General features: G+C 39.4%; 1 protein-coding gene across 1 annotated transcript in view; it reads left to right on the forward strand.

Moving 5' to 3' along the window:
* The window catches only part of GALNT5 (polypeptide N-acetylgalactosaminyltransferase 5), a gene marked incomplete at both ends in the record, with an annotated part of 36469 nt that overhangs the window by 5116 nt on the left and 12007 nt on the right, over nt 1–19346 (forward strand). The window contains 5 exons of the mRNA XM_082840848.1: nt 8950–9116; nt 10702–10821; nt 15949–16084; nt 16692–16811; nt 18251–18368. Coding sequence (XP_082696974.1) covers nt 8950–9116; nt 10702–10821; nt 15949–16084; nt 16692–16811; nt 18251–18368 — 661 coding nt within the window. The remainder of the gene's footprint in view (nt 1–8949; nt 9117–10701; nt 10822–15948; nt 16085–16691; nt 16812–18250; nt 18369–19346) is intronic.

A 19346-nucleotide genomic window follows, 5' to 3' on the forward strand; every position in this document is an offset into this window, starting at 1 on the left:
CTGACATTACTCAAAATCTAATTGTATCTTACCTCCATCTAGACCACGATTTGGCTGTGACCTCTAAATTCCAATGACCATTAATGCACTCTCCTGGTTACTGAAACACTCCTTGCTGTGTGCCCTTCACTAACCGTGGCCTTGAGAATCTGTTTCAACTTCTCAGTGAAATTCTAAGCTTAGGAAGGAAACTCTGTCTTTTACTTTATTTTGTATCCATTTAGCACTGAGCACAGTGCTGTGGACTCAAAAGATACAAGTTTACACAATATGGTTTTAAAGATAAGATTCTCTGAAATGATTTTTGAAGACTGATACTATTTTTAAAAAAATAAATGATAGATTACTATTCAAATTAGGCTTGCAAGAAGTCATTTTACAAATTAATAATGACTTCCTAATTTTTCATTTTGAATATATGGAATATGTTGGTGTCTCGTTTAAGGTAAATACATCCTATTCTAACACTATTGTCTATTCATTAATTCATGTTCATTCATTAATTCATATTTTTGTTGTTGTTTGGTTTGTCATTTTAATGTTTTGACTTTCAATGGTTGAAAATCTCCTTATTTATGAGAATGTTTTATGCCAGTAAATAAAATACAATTTCATTTTGCTTAGAATTTTTGCCTATAAAATATGCTTCAGATAAAATACTGTTTTGACGGTTATTTCAAGTTTCCATATTTAACCCTTTCTTTATAAAAAGCTAATCCTTGCAGTGCTTACTATTAATTATTGAAGTTTGTTTTAGCCAGCAATAATCAATACATACACACAGGCTTTGGTAAAACATGGTCCTATCTACTGGAAATGCAGAGCAATTCTACTTAGAGAAGTCTGTCCTGTGGCCTGCAGCTAGAGTGAAGATGTAACTCCAAAAATGAACTTATTTTAAGAGTGCACTTCCTGAATCTGCATTTAGAGAAAAATGACTCAAAGACATGTTTGCTGCCAATATTTAGTTTTTTAGAGGACAGTAAGAATTACAGCATGCTCTTCTAGCACTGCTGTGTCATCACGATGTTAGCCAATTGTTTATTTTAATGCTTTGCTTTTCCTACAGTACTCTGGCAAGCCCCTCAATAAAGCAACTAGAATGGGCCTATTCTCTTAGCCCAGAGCTGGGACTGTCAACCAATGATTTGATTCCTTCCTACACAGCTAAAGAGAGTTTTCTTTTGGCACATACGAAAAGCAAAAGATAGCACCGTGCATTTGCCACAAACCAGTCCAATTTACTGAGGGGAAAGAAAAACCTTTATAGAACCTAAATTTCCACCTCTCCCCTACTCTCCCAATCCTAGTGAGGTCAAAAACCACAACTAATGAATTACTGAAAGTAAACTGACCACATAGCCTTCCAAACTTCATGCTTCTAGATGTGTGTATCAGGCTGAGAGAAAAGAGAAACTTTACTGTTATATGAAGTTCAATGTCCTTAGTTTTACATAAGATTAGTATTTTAATTGGTGAAATGAGATAGCTTTTGTGACTAATAGTGATAGAAAAACATTATCTAAAATTGACTGGAAAAGCTCTGAGACCTTCCTGAGAAACCGAACAAGGGCAGGGGAAAAAATAAATCTCACAAGATGGATTTAAAAGGGTTATTTCCTGCCTTCTCTTCCATGAGTGTACACAAAGCAATGTTGCTTTTGAATTGGGTGTGTGTATGTGTATATGCACATTAGTGTGTTTGTGTGTGTTAGAGCACAGTGTGCTGTTTCACTAAAAAGTTGTATCAGGAAGCTGGAAATATAAAGCAAACTTTGTTTAAAGGGTGCAGGCTAGACCATAACAAGACAAAGGTTAAATGTGGCCAAAAGATGACTATAGAGCTTTTGACATTTTTACTTATCACACTCTCCCCACAACTAGGGGAATGATAAGGGGAGAGATGACCAGAGGATATAAAACACACTTCTGCTACTGATTCGAAGAGAAGAAAACATTCCTAATTAATGTAAAACTGTGAAATGTTAAAGCAAATCCGTGACTTTGTCATCTAAATACCGCCAGAGACCTAGAAATATTTATGCGAGAGAGGAATTAGTGAACGTAGAAATTCGAACCTGTGTACACTTCTTTTTTACACACCTCATCCAGGGCCCAGTTTAACCATCATAAAATTATTTATCAAATTCTTATGGTGATACAGCCCCGAGTACTCTTGTCCCAGAAAATAACTTCCTGTTGGGCTGTCCTGGGTGACCCATTCAGAGAAAAACCTCTCAAGAAGGGAACATTTTTTTGCTCAAGGTTCAGAAAATGGGGGAAAAAGAGCAATGTTTGTTTAGAAGCTCTGTTTTGTTGTTTGCTTTCAGAATAAAGGGAGCTTTTTAGAGTCTCCTCCATGTTTAAAACAAATCTATATTATTCGAAACTAAAACATCTTCTAAACTGGCCCCACTTCTAAAACGTTGCTGTACGGGTATGTGTGAGAAGGGTCAGTGCCGAGAAACTTGAGTACAGTATTTTAAAAGGCCTTTATGACCTGCCTTCTCATTTGTTCCTTAAAATTATTCTTCAAGGCAGGCACTGTTGCTGTCCCAGCTTCACCTGTAGAGAAGCTGAGACTTAGAGAGGAAGCTGAGGTTTCAGATTGCGGCAGGCAATGCAGTTGGTGGCCGTTCATTTCATTCCACGCCTGTTTGCTCACTGCCTGTCACGAGCCGGGCAGCTGGGACCTTCCATTCTCCATGTACGTCATCGTGTTTGATCCTCACAACAGCCATGCCAGATTGATAAAGTGCTACAGATGAGGAAAAAAGCACAGGGAAAGGTAACTTGCCCAGGGACTCACAGCTCATGAATGGTAGGGTTGGGATCCAACCCTCAGTCTTCTGATTTTTCTTCACTCGGCAATGATTCAACTACACCAGGTTGGCTCTCTCCGCACCCCACCTGCTCTGCCCTTACAGTGACCATCCACACCTCTGCCTCTCCTGGGTTTGCCAAGCCTCTCTGAATAAAGGGGATCTGTCCCTTGCTGAGCCTCACCAAAAAGGTTCTCATTTATGTTGCAGGCAGTGATTGTGTGTGTGTGTGTAGATTTTATATGTGTGTGGAGGTTTTTTATTCTAAACAATCCTCACAACAATACTATGAAAGACATACTATCTCTCATATGATTTACAGATGAGAAAAGTGAGGCTCTAAGAGATTAACTGATAGGTCTGCTGTCCCAGCAAGAAAATTTTCTGACTTCTAATTCTAGTGCTCTTTCCATAGGATACAGCTCCTCTTTCTTTTGTTTCCTTATAATCATATGACTTTAGCAGAAAGTAAAACATCTCTCTTCCTTATACTTGGGGTGGGTTGCTGCAGGGAGAGGGATAGGGTCAGAGGTATACGAGGGGAATTAGTTTTGCACGTCAGGTACCTTGTCAGGGAGAAAATTTACAGGAAATCATTTTCTATACAGCACTAAGCAAAGGTGACTCTATAAAATTGCCCAACAACCACAGCTCAGCAGTGGACAAATATCTCTGAGTGCCTGCCTACTCTGCAATCTAACATCTGAGCGTGGGTCCTGCCTTCAAGGCAAACACATGAAAACGTTCTTCGGAAGCAGAGTAAACTACTGGGACAAGGAAGAGAAAGGCTGAGCCTGGCCTGAGAGAGGGCAGAAGTGTTTCATCTGAAACCTGAAGGGGGAGGGAATTAGAGACACGGGAAAGGGGGTAAAAAGAATAACCCATTGAGAAACTGAGGGAAATCTGACATAGGGTTGGGGAGAGCAGGGAGGGTAGAAATGAGACCATAGAAGTAAGCAGAGTCCAGATCACGCAGGACCTTGTTAAGGTGCTTCTAAGGACCAGAGAGAAAATGTCCAAAGATTTAAAGCCCAAAACAACACTTTAATTTACCTTTGCTCTGGCTCTCATGACCCAGAGGGAAGCACTTATGAGGCTAAAATTACATAGAGCCTCACCGAAAATTAATACTAGATGAAGCTTCAGGAGAACTCTAATCCTGTCCCCTGCGTTACAGAGAAGTCTGAGGAAGGAAGTGACTTGTCCAAGGTCACAGACCCCAGGAGAGAGAGAACTACCTGAAAGGTGCCCTAACCTCCACCCAGAACTATCTCTGCCACATCACACCACCTCCTGCTCTTTTTCTTAATTTCATTTATTATTTTTATTTGTTTATTTTTGGCTGCGTTGGGTCTTCATTGCTGCTCGCGGGCTTTCTCTAGTTGTGGCGAGTGGGGGCTGCTCTTCATTGCGGTGCACGGGCTTATTGCTGTGGCTTCTCTAGTTGCGGAGCACGGGCTCTAGGCACGTGGGCTCAGCAGTTGTGGCTCACGGGCTCTAGAGCACAGGCTCAGTAGTTGTGGCACACTGGCTTCGTTGCTCCACGGCATGTGGGGTTTTCCCGGACCAGGGCTCGAACCCTTGTCCCCTGCATTGGCAGGCGGATTCTTAACCACTGCACCACCAGGGAAGCCCCCACCTCCTGCTCTTCTCCCTCCCATCCCTACCTCACTCTGACATCTGCCTGCTCAAAACAGACTATTGTTGAACTGGTGAATATTGATGCTCGTGGCTTATATTTCTAAGCCCGAGTCCAGTGGCTTTGATGGGTAGGCAGTTACCTCAGGAAACACAGCTCCAGCCTTTGGAGTACGGGTGCTGAGTGTGACTGAAAACTTCTAACTTAGTAGTCAGGCAATTCTGACTAAATGTCAGGGCTAGTCTACCCTAGAAAGAACAAAACATAAAAGTAAAACTTTTATATCACTATACCCTCTTATCAGTGAGAGGAAAAGAAGCTCCAATAATTCTAAGGTCTTGCAGAAAAGAATATAATTCTGGACAGAGCTCCTCATCTAGATGCTCTATTCTGTTTCTGATCCTCCCAAAGATATCAGAGCTTGGAGACGAAAGGCCCCTGAAGGCTCACACTGAGGCAGTCGTTGAATTGCAAATAGAAGCTGAGAAAATATTCTCCTCGACCTTCTGTTCAAACCTGTGAACACTGAGACTTGACCCACATAGTCCATTTTGACTGTTTTGGAATAAAAATGAAAAATTCATAGACATGAGGGAATATTATCATTTCCTCAATCGTCTGATTTAAAACCTTCTTTATTCGATAGGCTACATACAAATCAGGTTAGTGGCTGAACCTTCAGCACATACAAGCCAGGAAGGCAAAACGCATCACTTTCTGAGTCTCTTAGTAAATGATGAGCCCTGATAGATTTGGATTAAAGGACGGCCTGGGAAAAGGGCAGTGCGTGCAGTCAAAATGGGTGCAAGTGCTTTTGCATAATCATAGGACCTTGCACGGGTTTTTTACCATGGAACTTACAGAAATATTTTTATCTCCATCATCTCATCAAATCTTTACAGACATTCGGTGATGAAGGCGTTGTAATCTTCATCCTAACAGCGAGGAAACTGAGGTTCTGAAAAGTTACGTGACTTGCCCATAGGCATGCAGCCAATAAGTATCAGAAAGGTCTCGGTATTTAGTCATCTTCCTCAAGTCCAGAGTGTTTCTCTCCCACACAGTAGTGGACCCACTTTGTGCAGGACAGTGGAGCCCCCCATGTTAGAATCCCCCTTTATTTTTAGTACCTGGACAGACTACAGTAATCTCAGTCTAGACTTCCCGCAAACATACAGGTTACAGGTTGGGTTAATTTTAAAGTATAGCACAAGGCCTGTAGACTCTAAATACCTCACTTGTGTGATGACTGGGCATATACAATACAAATATGAATTCTTAACCTCAAAAAAGATTACAAACTCAGAAATTCTTGCATTTAACTTAGACTTGACTTGAGCTGCAACTCCTCCCTCCAATATGGCAGAAAGGTTTCCAATGGGCAAACTGGAGGAAAGGAAATTTGCTTCAGTTGGGTCAATGTAGGATAACTTGAAACAGTTTCACCACCTATGGGAAGTAGATGACAGTCCGTGTGTAAGAATGATGCAAGAGTTAATAAGGCTGAAATTCTTTCCTCTCTGACCCACTGTGCCTTTGAACAAAACAAGCATGCTGGGTTTTCTATACACCTGGAAACATGTTTAACCTGTTTAGTAATGTAGGAAACCAGGTACCTATAAATGATAGAGTAGCCTGGCATCTCATCCACCCAAACCAAGACACACTACGAAACTTTGTATTTGAAACCTCTCACATATCCTTCTGTGCCCCTCTTCCCCATCTTTTAATGCCACCCCCTTTTCCAGGCACCAGTATGATCTGTATAGCATAATCTTCCACAGGGTCATCTTCAATGTGATTCCTCAAATGCATCTAAAATATATATTTGTCCATAACTGGCAGAGGTACTATTTCCTGGGATAGAAATCCACATTGGATCTAGTGGAATCCTTCCTGATCTGCCTATATAGACTCCTGATGGGGAAATTAAGGCATCACAACAGATAATGGAGAGGAAAGGAGGAAAGAAGGAGCAGGTATTTGGTGAAGGGAGGTACCTTCCCCAAACCTCTCAAATCCCTGAGCATTCTTTCAACCTCCAATTTCAGACTGGCTCACATTACCACTTAGAACTTTCTTCTAAAAGAGGCCAAAAAAATCGACTGTTTTATAAGATGAGAAGATTCATCTTCCTTGTTATATAACATGAGTTAGCCTGCTTAGTTAACTCTCCCCAATGTATTTTCATTTGTAACTAGATGTTTCTAAAGTCGACCTAATTTTAATAATAAGCAGCTCTAGGACTTCACAGCTAAGGCCTGCTGATTCAGATGGCTCAGGCAGAATTTGTGCAGCTGACCCTTCCTTTTTATTTTATTTTTTTAACATCTTTATTGGAGTATAATTGCTTTACAATGGTGTGTTAGTTTCTGCTTTATAACAAAGTGAATCAGCTATACATATATATATATATATCCCCATAGCCCCTCTTGCGTCTGCCTCCCACCCTCCCTATCCCACCCCTCTAGGTGGTCACAAAGCACCGAGCTGATCTCCCTGTGCTATGCGGCTGCTTCCCACTAGCTAGCTATTTTACATTTAGTAGAGAGAGTGGCATGGACTTATATATACTTCCTTTTTAGAATTGATTTATTTTTTTCAGGACCAAATGTTGTAAAGAATATTTATGTGTGAAATGTGCATTTCCCATTCATTTACACTATAAAATTAGAGATGAGAGAGTCACAGGAGGTCACTGATGTTTTCTATACTCTTCTTTTCACTCAGGCCAATAAACTCCTCTTAGCTTTACTTCCTCTTTCCCAACTTAGAGCCCAAGATGGAATATTTAACCCTACTTCCCCAGTACCTTCAAAATCCTCTACCACTTTCCTTTTTACCTCATTTTCTCTGATGACCTAGATCTGGATTAAATTATTTGTTCACATTCTCATATACATTCTTTCCAGTGAAGGATGTTACATTTGGTAGTCCATTTGACTTCTTAAGCTTCAGTCTGCTCTATTTGAAGAAGAGTATAATAGTATATATTTCAAGTAGTTGTTATAAAGATTGAATTTAACTATGTACATAATACTATTTTACCAACTGCAAAGTGCCATTCTAATGTGTTTTTTTCTATGGCTTTTACTCTCATCTTTTTCTTATTTTCAGACTAAGCACAGTGTAGTTATGTTGTCTGGCAGAAGTACCTGCTCCCACAAAATGCCACATCTACAGCCAGCCGCTTTTATTCTTGTGGACTTAATATTTCCTCAATAGTTATTTCTGGAGCCAAACTGGACCAGAGCTGGAGTCCCAACTCTGCCATTTACTAACAGTACAATCATGGACTAGACTCCCCATGATTTCAATTATTCTTCTATAAAAAGGGGAAGAGATGCTGTTAGTCTGAGGTTTAAAATGAAATAATGCAGAAGGCTGATAATATTTATTTATGATCATTGTAATTTAATGATCACATTACTAAGAGTGGCTGCATTAGAAATATGGCAAACACTCTTTGTGAGGTTCCCCTGGGTTCCATCCTGTGAAGAGTTACTCAGGTGGGAGATGGGAGAATGTCAGCAGTGAGGCACGATGCACTTCAGGGCATGGAGAAGTCCCAAGACCAATTACAACCCACCTGAATACCAACTCCCACTGTAGCCATTGTCTCACTTCCATGCCAGCAAAATTATTTCAACTGTGGCTACCCTGTAGCAGAGAGGGTCTCGGCAAAGACCCCTTAAATAGATAGAGAAGCTAGCTATTTAAGTGTTTAATTAGTATAGAATACATATCATCTATATCCATACATACATTCACATGCAGTGGGAAAGAATATTTTCTTTGGCATTTGGCTGAAGGCCAACTGGGAAGGCAATCATAAGCTACTTGGTAGCATTAGCTGAATTAACGTTAATTAAGTAACATTAAATAAGAGAATAGGCATGTTCTCTTGTGGTATATAACCTAATTAGGATAGCAATAGCTACCATTTGGTGAATTCCTGTGCCCAGAAACTGTGCTAGTGTGCATTCTCACTAAACTGTAAACCTCTCTTCAGTAAGAACCATTACCTCACTTTACAGATGAGGAAACTGAGGCACAGAGAGATTAAGTAAAGTATCAATAGACAAATCTCTGAGAAATATTGGCTGTGGGCTTCAAAGTAGTGTCTTAACTACCTGCAAAGCCTATATCCTTTCCACTGCAGGGTAATGCCTCCACAGGCCATTCTCATGTCTGGCATGTCTAGGCCTCTTATAACAACAATTGTCATTTGGTATCCTTCCTCTGCTCTATTATTTTGTTTATAACTCTCCCCAACAAAAGCACATGAGAAAATCATCTTATGGATAGATAGATATAAAGATAAAGATATAAATAGATGATGGAAGGATGGATGGATAGATAGATAGATAGATGGATAGATGGTGTGAGTGTGTGTGTATTTACACACAATTGCACTCTGTGACTTTTAAAACCACCTTGTGGATCTTGTTGGCACATCTTTTGTGCTCTGCTTGTGTTATGGCCCAGGTGTGCAGAGCAACTTGTACACAATAACCTCCCAACCACCAGTGTCATCATGTGCTTTGTGGATGAGGTGTGGTCCACTCTCCTGAGGTCTGTTCATAGTGTCCTCAACCGCTCTCCTCCGCACCTCATCAAGGAGATTCTACTGGTGGATGACTTCAGCACCAAAGGTAAGAAAACTACCCCCTGGAAAATCAAACTTTGATATGAGGCAATAGCAGCTTGGATGGAAATTACAAAAATTACAGGATAATTTGATAAAGCATAAACATTTTACAAATGCCAAATCATTTTCTCATGTTGTGCCTTAGAGGCCAAAGTCCAAACGTCTATGGGTAACAGAAATTCAGCTCAACTATCCAGGGCCTTGTTCAACTAGCCACCGCAGACTTCCCTTTAGCTATGAGTTCTCTGCCATGTAGAAGTGATTTTCTAACTACAGCTCCCTGAAGTTCCAGAGACCATAAGATGTTCTCTACAATTGCATAAATAACTTTTTATGGAATCTAACAAGCAAAAACTCCATAATTAACGGGATGCCTTTCCTACTGATAATAGCTAGAGTTATAGTAAACAATGAAATGGAAGGCCTATGTTCTCTTCTTCAAGAGCCAAGCCTATTATATGTTCAGCTAAGTGTTGAGAAGACAAATTGCCAAAGGGACAAGAAAAATGAGGTTCCAACAGAGTTCAAAGGCAGAATCCACCACTGTCTTTACTTTTGTGTTTATTACAGTGAAGAATCTCTCCCTTTGGACTGTCAAAAAAATTGTGTATGTAAATGGTCCCATGACTGCCAGAGGTCCTAGACCACATTACAAATTCCCAAAATGCAACCCACTTCAGAAAATTTTAGAAAGCAGCAAAGAGACAACAATCTTAATAGAGCAGCTTAGCCCTGGTCATGACCCCAAGGACAGGAGCCATTTCCCTCAGCCTCAGAGTACCTACCAGGGTCACACTGAGCTCCAGGAGCAGGGAGATACCTAAGGAAAACTGGTTGAAAATTTTAACAAGTGGCCTCGATAGCATAAACAGAAATAGCATCTAGTTACCAAGCAGGGAATAGTCCCTTTAGGAATGGCCTATTCGGATTTTGTGGGACCTAAAGCTTCTATGGGGTCCTCTTTAAGAAAAAGAATTCACAATTAGTAGAAAAGTGACCAGCAGAAGTATTCCTAGAAGCCATTCCTACCTGGGATATGTCAATAACTTAATTGCACATGGAAGTAACTGCAAGCTACATAAATATACCCCACAAAACCCCCAAAAAGAGCAAGAGAGCAGAGGTGTGATAGAGGGGTGTCATAGTAGGAAGTGACAGTGGTCTTAGCCAATTGCAGTTACAATATATTTCTTTTGCAAGATTTCCAGTTTGCATACAATGCTTAGACTCTCCCCTAGGTCTTAGAAGGGGCCTTAGCAAGGGGAAAAGTTTGTGCAGAAACCTGAGCTTTATTTATTTCAAGGTAAATTTGTACCTGTCCTGACAAGTCCTCAGAAAAGGCGAGCCCTCCTCTCAGTAACTTGGCTACACTGAAAAGACGGATTCGGGTTTTGGGAAAACGGAGAGCTTAGAGTATTGAACCCAGAGAAAAATCCATCCAAGAAAATGACATCATGGTTCAAAGAATAAAGTTTAGTGACTATAGAAAATGTCATAGTTTTGGGAATTTGATATTGAAGAGGCACTTCTGGTATTGTCCAGATCTCATTAATTAAAGTGTTTCCTTGTCTATCCTTTCCCTGATATAGACTACCTGAAAGATAACTTGGATAAATACATGTCTCAGTTTCCAAAAGTTCGGATTCTTCACCTCAAAGAGAGACATGGCTTAATAAGAGCCAGGCTGGCAGGGGCACAGAACGCAACAGGTAAGAAGCTGCTAATTTTTTGTTTTGGTTACATTTTTATTTTAGTTTTTTTCCCAAATATACAGAAAATTTGAAATAATAATACAGTGAACACTCATATATCCATCATTTCATGCCACAAAGTTTTACGTGCTTCATCACACACAGACACATACATACATACACTCTTTTTCTGAACTTTGACATCATGACACCATATCTCTAAGTACCTCAGTAGCCATCTCTGAAGAATAGAGACATTCTCTTACATTAGCACGACTTTCATCATCTAAATATCATCTAATAAATGATCTTTTCAAATTTCCTCATTGCTCCCCCATTTTTTAATAACTGCTTCTCACTTTTGAAATTAGAAATCGAATTCAGTGTCATGCACTGCATTTGGTTGCTTGGTCTTCCTAGTCTCAGTCTAAAATAGACAAGTCCACATACATTGCTTACTTACCCTTGAGTTGTTTTTTTTTTGAAGAGTACAGGCCATTTACTTCGTGCAATTGACCGTGTTCGGAAATGTTCTCACTGTTATCTCACAGGATGTTTTTCATGAATACCATATAGAATTCTATTACATAGGTGATGGGAATTGTGAACTTCTTATCACTTCAAATCAAGAGACACGATGCCAGGTCGTCCCAGTGTTGGTGATAATAATTTTAAGCACTTGGCTAAGATGTTGACAGCTAGAGTTTTCCTCAGAGTAGGAAGTAATTTGTGGGTGATACTTTGATCCATGTGAGTATTCTGTTTCCTCACAACATTTTTTTTTCACTGCTAACATTCTTTCTTATATTTTAAAATTTCTTATGGAAAGGCGTTTTATTTTAAGTTTAACAATGTGTACATGTCAATTCCAAACTCCCAGTCTATCCCTCCCCACCACCCTTCCCCCACTGGTAACTATAAGTTCATTCTCTAAGTCTGCCCTCACAACATTTTATCCAATAATCTAGCAGCCATTGATGATCATTGCTTGAATCAATTATTACACTGAGGACTGCAAAACTGTTTTTCTAAATCTCTCATTCCTTCTTCTTTTAGAGCTGGCATTCAACTTGTAAAGAAGACATCTCTCTTTTTCTTTTTCTCTTTGCCTCTCTCTCCCCTCTCTCTCTTTCTCTTCCTCCTTTCTAACCCCCTGTTATGCCCACTTCACTATGGATTTATGCCTTGAAAAAGTCAATGTGTATATTATCAGCATTAGTATTAGTATTCATATTTGTGTGTGTGTGCTCAAATCATCCCAAATTTGACCACTAGGCACCCCTTTAAGCCTGTGACTTTTTGACCTGACCCCGTCGGTTTTGAGAACTTCAGAATTAATTATCTCTCCCCTGACTTTTGTCTGCTCTTCCAATTGCCCTCTCTTCCCAAACAGTAACATGCCTTCCTTTCCTCACCTCTTTTTAGTGTGTGGGTATTAGTGGGTGAATGGGGGAGAAGGTATATCTTTTCTCTCCATAAGTATTCTAAAAATAGCATCAAACATTTTGGTTCATTTTCACATCCTCTCTGAATGCACTTGTACCCCATAATAATAGTTGACCTTATGTACTAGGTACCATTCTACACTCTTTCTATATTAATTGATTTAATCCTTACAATAACTCTATGAAGTAGATACAATCATTTCCCTCATTTTATAGATGAGAATAAGGAGGCACACTGAAGTTATGACAAGTTCTCCCAGCTAGTAAGTGGTAGAGCCAGGATTTGAACCCAGAAACCTTGGCTTTAGAACCTACACTTGTTTCTACTACATTTTGTTGCTTCTAGACATTTAGCCACCACGCTGCCCCTGTAAGCCATAGCATTGCAGACCTCCACCAGCTTGGATTCAAGCATTGTCTGAAGCCGAATTATCTGCTCACCAGAGTTTCACTGTCTTGCAACTAGACCCCAGATTTGGAACTTTTCTTATCCCATTGGTTTGCTAACAAATTTCTTCTCTCTGTAATGGAAGTTTTAAATTGACAACAAGCACGTCACACCAAAACGGGCATTGTGGTGACAGCTAAGATTCTTAATTATGGACTGCATTTGGAAAAATTTAATGAAATTCTCCATTTGATTTCCTTTGGAAAGTCATTATCCACAAATGATACAAAAATAAAATAGTCAAGAAATAGTCCAAGTGGATAACTTTTGAGCTGAGATCTGTGTGATGAACATTCCCAGGCAAAAGGAACAAGAAATGCAAATGTCTCAATGCAGAAACAAGCTCTGCATATTCAAATTAAAGAAAGAAGTTTATTATGGCCGATGGGTGCTGACCATGGAGGGAGTGGTAAGAGACGCATTGGGGGAGAAAGGCAAAGGCTGTCTTCTGTAAAGTTTTCTGAGTCACTCAAGAAATGCAGGTGATATTCTTGGTATAATGTGAAGTCAATGAAGGACATTAAAAAGGAGAATAAAATTGTCTGACTTGCATCTTAAAAGCTCATTCTGGCCATTTTGTAGAGAATAGACATTAGGGAAGTCAGAGAGGACGTAGGGAGACCAGTTAGGAGGCTACTGTAGTTGTCCAGGTACCAGAAATGTACCAGGGCAGATAGAGGAAGTGGTCAGATTTAGAATTACTGTGGACACAGAGCCTGCAGGACTTGCCATCAGGTAAGATGTGAAGAGAGTGTTAATATGAGGAGTCAAAAAAACCCCTAGGATTGGAATCTGAACAAGTTGGTGGATGGTGGGGCTATGACCAGAGGCACAGGTCTGGGATTGCAACTGAGCTCTGATTTTGTCCATCTCAGTTTGAGATGAAAATTACACATCCATATAGAGAGAGCTGATGAATACAGGACCAAAACTGTGCTGCTTATAAAAACTGTCTCTCTGCCTGCCTGGAGCACAAGGCCTGCTGGTAATGATCTCCAGAACAGCCCAAATTGTTAGACAGTATGAGAGGCCACCTTCAGAAGGGGTGCAATGAACTTGATCAAAGTTATTGCCATTGGCCTTCTCAATAACTTATAGTTACACCATAAAATGATTTCTTTGAATTTAGTAAATGCAAATGTAAAATTGTAAATTTGTTTCTCAGCCATTCATTAACACCCTTGAACACATTAGCTCAGCCTTAGTTTAGTAACTTTCAAACTCTTTGACCGTGACCCATGTTAAGAAGTGCATGACGATTCTAATATCTGCTTTTCTGTTTTATTTATTTTTTTTAGATTCTGGCCAATCTCAATAAATTGTTTTAATGACTCACTAAGGGGGCACAACTCTGAAAAACTTCAGCGAGGTGCATCTTAATTGCTTGTCACTATGCAGCAGAGAGTGACTTCCCAAACTATCACAGAAGGACTTCTCTTCATTTCCATTTTTTGTGGACACCTTTATAAATGACAATAAAAATGAATTACCTAAAAAAAGAAATGGGAAAAAAATAGCTATATACACAATTATATATACATACGCACATATAGATATATACATAATTATATATGTGTGTGTGTGTATATAACACACATGTATATGAAATAGACACTAAATTAACCAATTACTCTGGCAAACTGCTATAAAGTTTCAAAACATTTGTTCTCAATTTCTGTCCCTATCTCCCTATAGATGGCAGTGTCTATGGCCCATACTTTGAGCAGCATTAGTGGAGGGCTGATGTCTGAGTTTGGAAAGAAGCAGAAATGTCTGTTTGATGGGGTTAATAACAGCCTCATCTAAAGATAAATCCAACTGCCCTGAAATGCACCTGAACCCTGTGGAGAGTTTAAGGGAACTCAGGAGGTCCTGTACCAGATTTAGTCAAGGATGTAATTCAGGGACCATTCAAGGATGGCACTGAGTTCTGGCCAGCCTACTGAGTTCTCCCAAACTCTCCCAGGCATTCCCCTGACCTCACAAGTAGAGCATAGGCAGCAGCCTGCGGTGGATTTGAAGAGTCTCTATAATCAGAGATCAGCAAAGATACCAGTGTAGAAATCTTCTCTAGAATGCCTGACCAAACAAAGAGATCAAAGGTAAGACTCTGAATCCAGAATCTGACAGGCCTTGACAGCTACTGCTTCCTAAAGACTTTCCCTTTAGGATTCAGAGAGGAGGGAAGAGAAGCCACAGGCAAGGTTGAGATCAGCTATCCAAGGACATGCAGAAACAGAAGTCGAGTTAGCCACATTTGGTCTCAGAGTAATGTCAGGCTCTCTGAGAGTCTGAAAGAGTCTTCTACAAAATAATAAGGCAAACGTGTAACTCTCTGGCTAACTTTCAGTGTGTGGAGAACAAGTGACATCTAACTTCTGGCCAACTCTCAGGTCTCCTGAAGAGCAACAATCTTTCTGTAAATTTCTACAACTTGTTCCTGCTGCAGGGAAGACACATGATTTCCTCACCATCACTTATAAATCATTCTGTAAAATTAAATGGGCAGCAGGTCCACATTCATCAAGGAACTCTAAGCACAATCTCCATCACTAATTGGTGCTAGCAGCAGTATCCTAAGTTGGTCACCTAAGTATAAGTGGGGGTCTGTGCTCAACAAGGACAGACAATTTTTCAAATGTACAGTTCACTGTGAAGTACATTCACACTGTTGGGCACCCAATCTCCAGCACTCTTTTCATCCCATGAAACTAAAACTCTATACCCATTAAACAACTCCCCATTCCCCCCTCCGTAAGCCTTTTAAAACTACCTCCTAGTCTTACTAGTTCCCCCACTTTAATTCCTTTTCACTCCTATAATGTGGAGCAATTTGTCCTCTTCATCATTCCTAAGGCCAAACTTGGAATCTCAAACTCTTCCTTGTCTTCTGCAAAACAAAGTCCCAGTCCTCTACCCCAGAGTTAATGGGACCCACCCTTCTTAGAAGGGACAAAAACAACTAACTTTAATACTAAATATTCCCTTCAGAGCCTTGGCTCCGCATTCTAAGTGGCTGATCAATTTTTTCCAAACATAAATAATGCTTGCTCCAAGGAACTGCTAAAAACAAAATTTCTTTTATGTAATTATGGAATGAAATTAGAGAGACAGGGAAGAAATTCAGTGAGAAGAAAAGACTACTGCCTTTACAACCACATTTCTGGATCAGTCCCCAGGACCTTTGAACGTGACGTACACACATTCAGTGTATTGCATTTTCAAATAATTGTTCTTTTTCTGGCTCTGTAGGTGACGTGTTGACATTCTTAGATTCTCACGTGGAATGTAACGTTGGTTGGTTGGAACCTCTTCTGGAAAGAGTTTATTTAAGTAGAAAGAAAGTAGCCTGTCCAGTAATTGAAGTCATCAATGATAAGGATATGAGGTAATATTGTCATATTCCACAAGATACTTAAGTGAGTTTTAACCAGCAGCAGAAAGTACTGGTCATACTCCTAATATGTACATTTTTGCAAATCTACATAATACACAATTTATCTGTTTAAATAAATGGAAATACATGGTAGATATCTTGAGATGAAAGCTGATCAATCCAATTATTTGATCATCACAAATTCTTAACCCTTAATGCTAATAAATACTAATACTCATCGTCCAGGTCTTTCCTCTTTCTATTCAGCTGAACCCCCAAATATTTATTTTCCTTAAGATTAGTTTTTCTTTTTGTGGTATCTGTATGTATACATATATATGTACACATACACATATATATTCCTAAGTGGGTTTTTTTTCCTCAAAAATGGCCAGAACATTATTAAAAGAGAAGTGTAAGTTAAAAGTGAGCTATCCAGCCAGTTAGTCACTGATGCAAATTATACTCATACATTTTATTGAAACGTTAAAAAGTTTGTGATGATCTAAAATCATCTGTGTAGGCACTTGTTTCATTCACTTGCACAAGACATGATGTCGGGTTGGTTAAGTGTATGTGTATGATCTCAGGTAGCACTTTGGTTTTTTTCCTGGACTAGTTACATGACAGTGGACAACTTTCAAAGAGGCATCTTTGTGTGGCCAATGAACTTTGGTTGGAGAACAATTCCTCCAGACGTTGTTGCAAAACACAAAATTAAAGAAACTGATATAATAAGGTAAGTGTGTGAAACTTAAGATTAGGAAGGAGTCATATATCTTTTTTATAAAGGCATAGGAAGCAATTCCACAAAACAAGTATATGCTGTCAGTCTATAGAACACCAAGAATTACAGTTCTAGCCAATAAATGACCAAAAGCAAACAATGTTTTCCTGAGAAGTTAGTTTCCCACAACAAAAACTCACCTTTTCAGTGGGCTATTGCACCCTATCCAGCCCTGAACCAGGGAAATTCACAAACACTACTCTTGTTCTCTGGGATTTGCAAACTAAGAAATATAAGCCACTTAAATGTGCTGCATAAATGCTATATAAACACACATAATATTAAAGTCAACATGAGTAAAAATTAAGAGTAAATAATAGTAATAGAGATATCATTCTAGTTCTTTTTGAGTCTAATCCTGTACTTTCTATGGGAAGGGTGCAAAATTCTGTGAATAAATTGAGAAATAGACACAGAAGCTGGATGCGAATTATAATTGGGGCTTTATTGCTGGAGAAACTGGATTGAAGAACACAGCTTAGACCTGAAGCCAAAGTGGTGGGAGCTTCCTAACACTTCCCCCAAAGTCTAGACCTGCAGGATGAGCACTCAGCCAGCCTCAGGCAGAGCAGGGGGAGCCCTTGGTGACCACCATGGGAAGTGATGACTGCCTTGTCTAACTGCTGACTCAAATGTAGTTTCTGTTCCCCATGACCAATAACAGCAGTGAAGGCTCTGGAGTCAGACCCTTTGGGTTTAAATCTGAACTCTACTAGGTACTAGTGGTGACTTTTAAAAAGTTTCTTAACCTCTTTGAGTCTCTGTTTCCTCATTTTTACTTTAAGACTAACAGAAGTATCTACCTCGGATTGTTTTGAGAATTAAATCAGATAATACTATATATAAAGTGCTTTAAAAAGTGTTTGCCACATAACAAGCTGTCAGTATAGTTTGTGTACAGTTGAGGCAGTATAGCGGGGGAGAAATCATAGAGTCAAGCCAGACCACCCAAATTTGAACCCCAGATGTACAGCCTACCAGTCTGTGACCTTAGGAAACTTTGTTACCTTTTCTGGGTTGTAGTTTCTTAGTGTTACATACAGGATTTTTGTGAGGCCTGAGTTAATACATATATAACACTTACAGCAGTGCCTGCCGGGTCTTCCCTAAACAGCACTAAATAACTGTTATTAAAAATAACATCTCTGGAGAATTTGTGTCAGGGCATAAATGACAAGTAAGAATCCTAGTTCCAGGCCCCATCTTTGCTGACCCTAATCAAGTTCTGTCACATAAACCAGGGAATTTGTCACTTAGATGCTATGTGTGACTTCTTTCAAGACCTCCCCATACTTGGTAAATATTCTAAAATGCCTCCTAGTAGGGAACCCACTCTAAAAGTTGAGCTCCCATGACATGCGAGGTTAAAAAACCAACTTTTCTTTTTGTAGATGCCCCGTCATGGCAGGTGGATTATTTTCTATTGATAAAAATTACTTTTTTGAACTGGGAACATACGATCCTGGGCTCGACGTTTGGGGTGGAGAAAATATGGAGCTCTCTTTCAAGGTATCACCAAGTGTTTCTCAAATTCTCTTTACAATTAAGAGTTTATCATTTTTAAACAGTTTCATTTTACTAATACAATCAGTTATGTTACTATCTCTGGGAGGAAATTTCACAGAAATATTAAGGTCTCTGGATTAATGTCTTCATATTCCAGATTGAATTCGGAAGAATCAATAACTCTCATGAAATTTATTGGAGTTCCCTCATATTTCACCACATGGTTTCTGCATCTGAATGTGGGGGAAATAACTGTCTGCCATTCAATGTAAATGCTGTGGGATGCATACTTGACACAAAATTACTCTCATAGGTTTCTCTAATATATTAGAAATAATGGAATTATTTAGTAACGGGCCATCTTGGAGAGCACAAGTGACAGAAGGATAAAAAGAGCCACTAGGGAAGGCCACCAACAGGCGATAGTACAGCATCTTAGGACGTCTCAGATAACTCTGGATATTTATATAACCATTGATTCATACCTGAGAAAGCGGTGGCAGCAGCCACAGTGGAGAGCATCCAAAGCACCTGCTTTCCTATGGAGAGGGGTGTATATAGTAACAGGAGTATTACTTTGAGCTCTTGATCAGGAAGAATTGTCTTCAGTTGTGGCCACAAGTCATACAGATCATTCCAAGATGTGAGAAGGGGACATTGAAAAAGAAAGGAAATATATATTCCTTTCCTTGATCTGACTAAAGCAGGAACTCATGGTACATATTTCATACATTGGGATTCTGTTAGGATTTTTTTAGGAAAAAAACAAGATTTATACAGGATAGGAAAAGAGAAAATATATATTTTAATAACCCTAAAATAGTCCACAGCAATATACAAAATTAAATAAACCTGTTCAGTTTAATTTTCTGTTGAAAAGGATTTCAAAAGTGAAGAGTAGTACTTCAACAGGGGGAAAAAGTTGCAGGGTGGCTTCTTGTCATTAATTGCCCATGATTTGTGGGCAATCACTGGATAATT

Source organism: Leucopleurus acutus (genome assembly GCF_964270905.1).
Source record: "Leucopleurus acutus genome assembly, chromosome: 6".
NCBI lineage: Eukaryota > Metazoa > Chordata > Mammalia > Artiodactyla > Delphinidae > Leucopleurus > Leucopleurus acutus.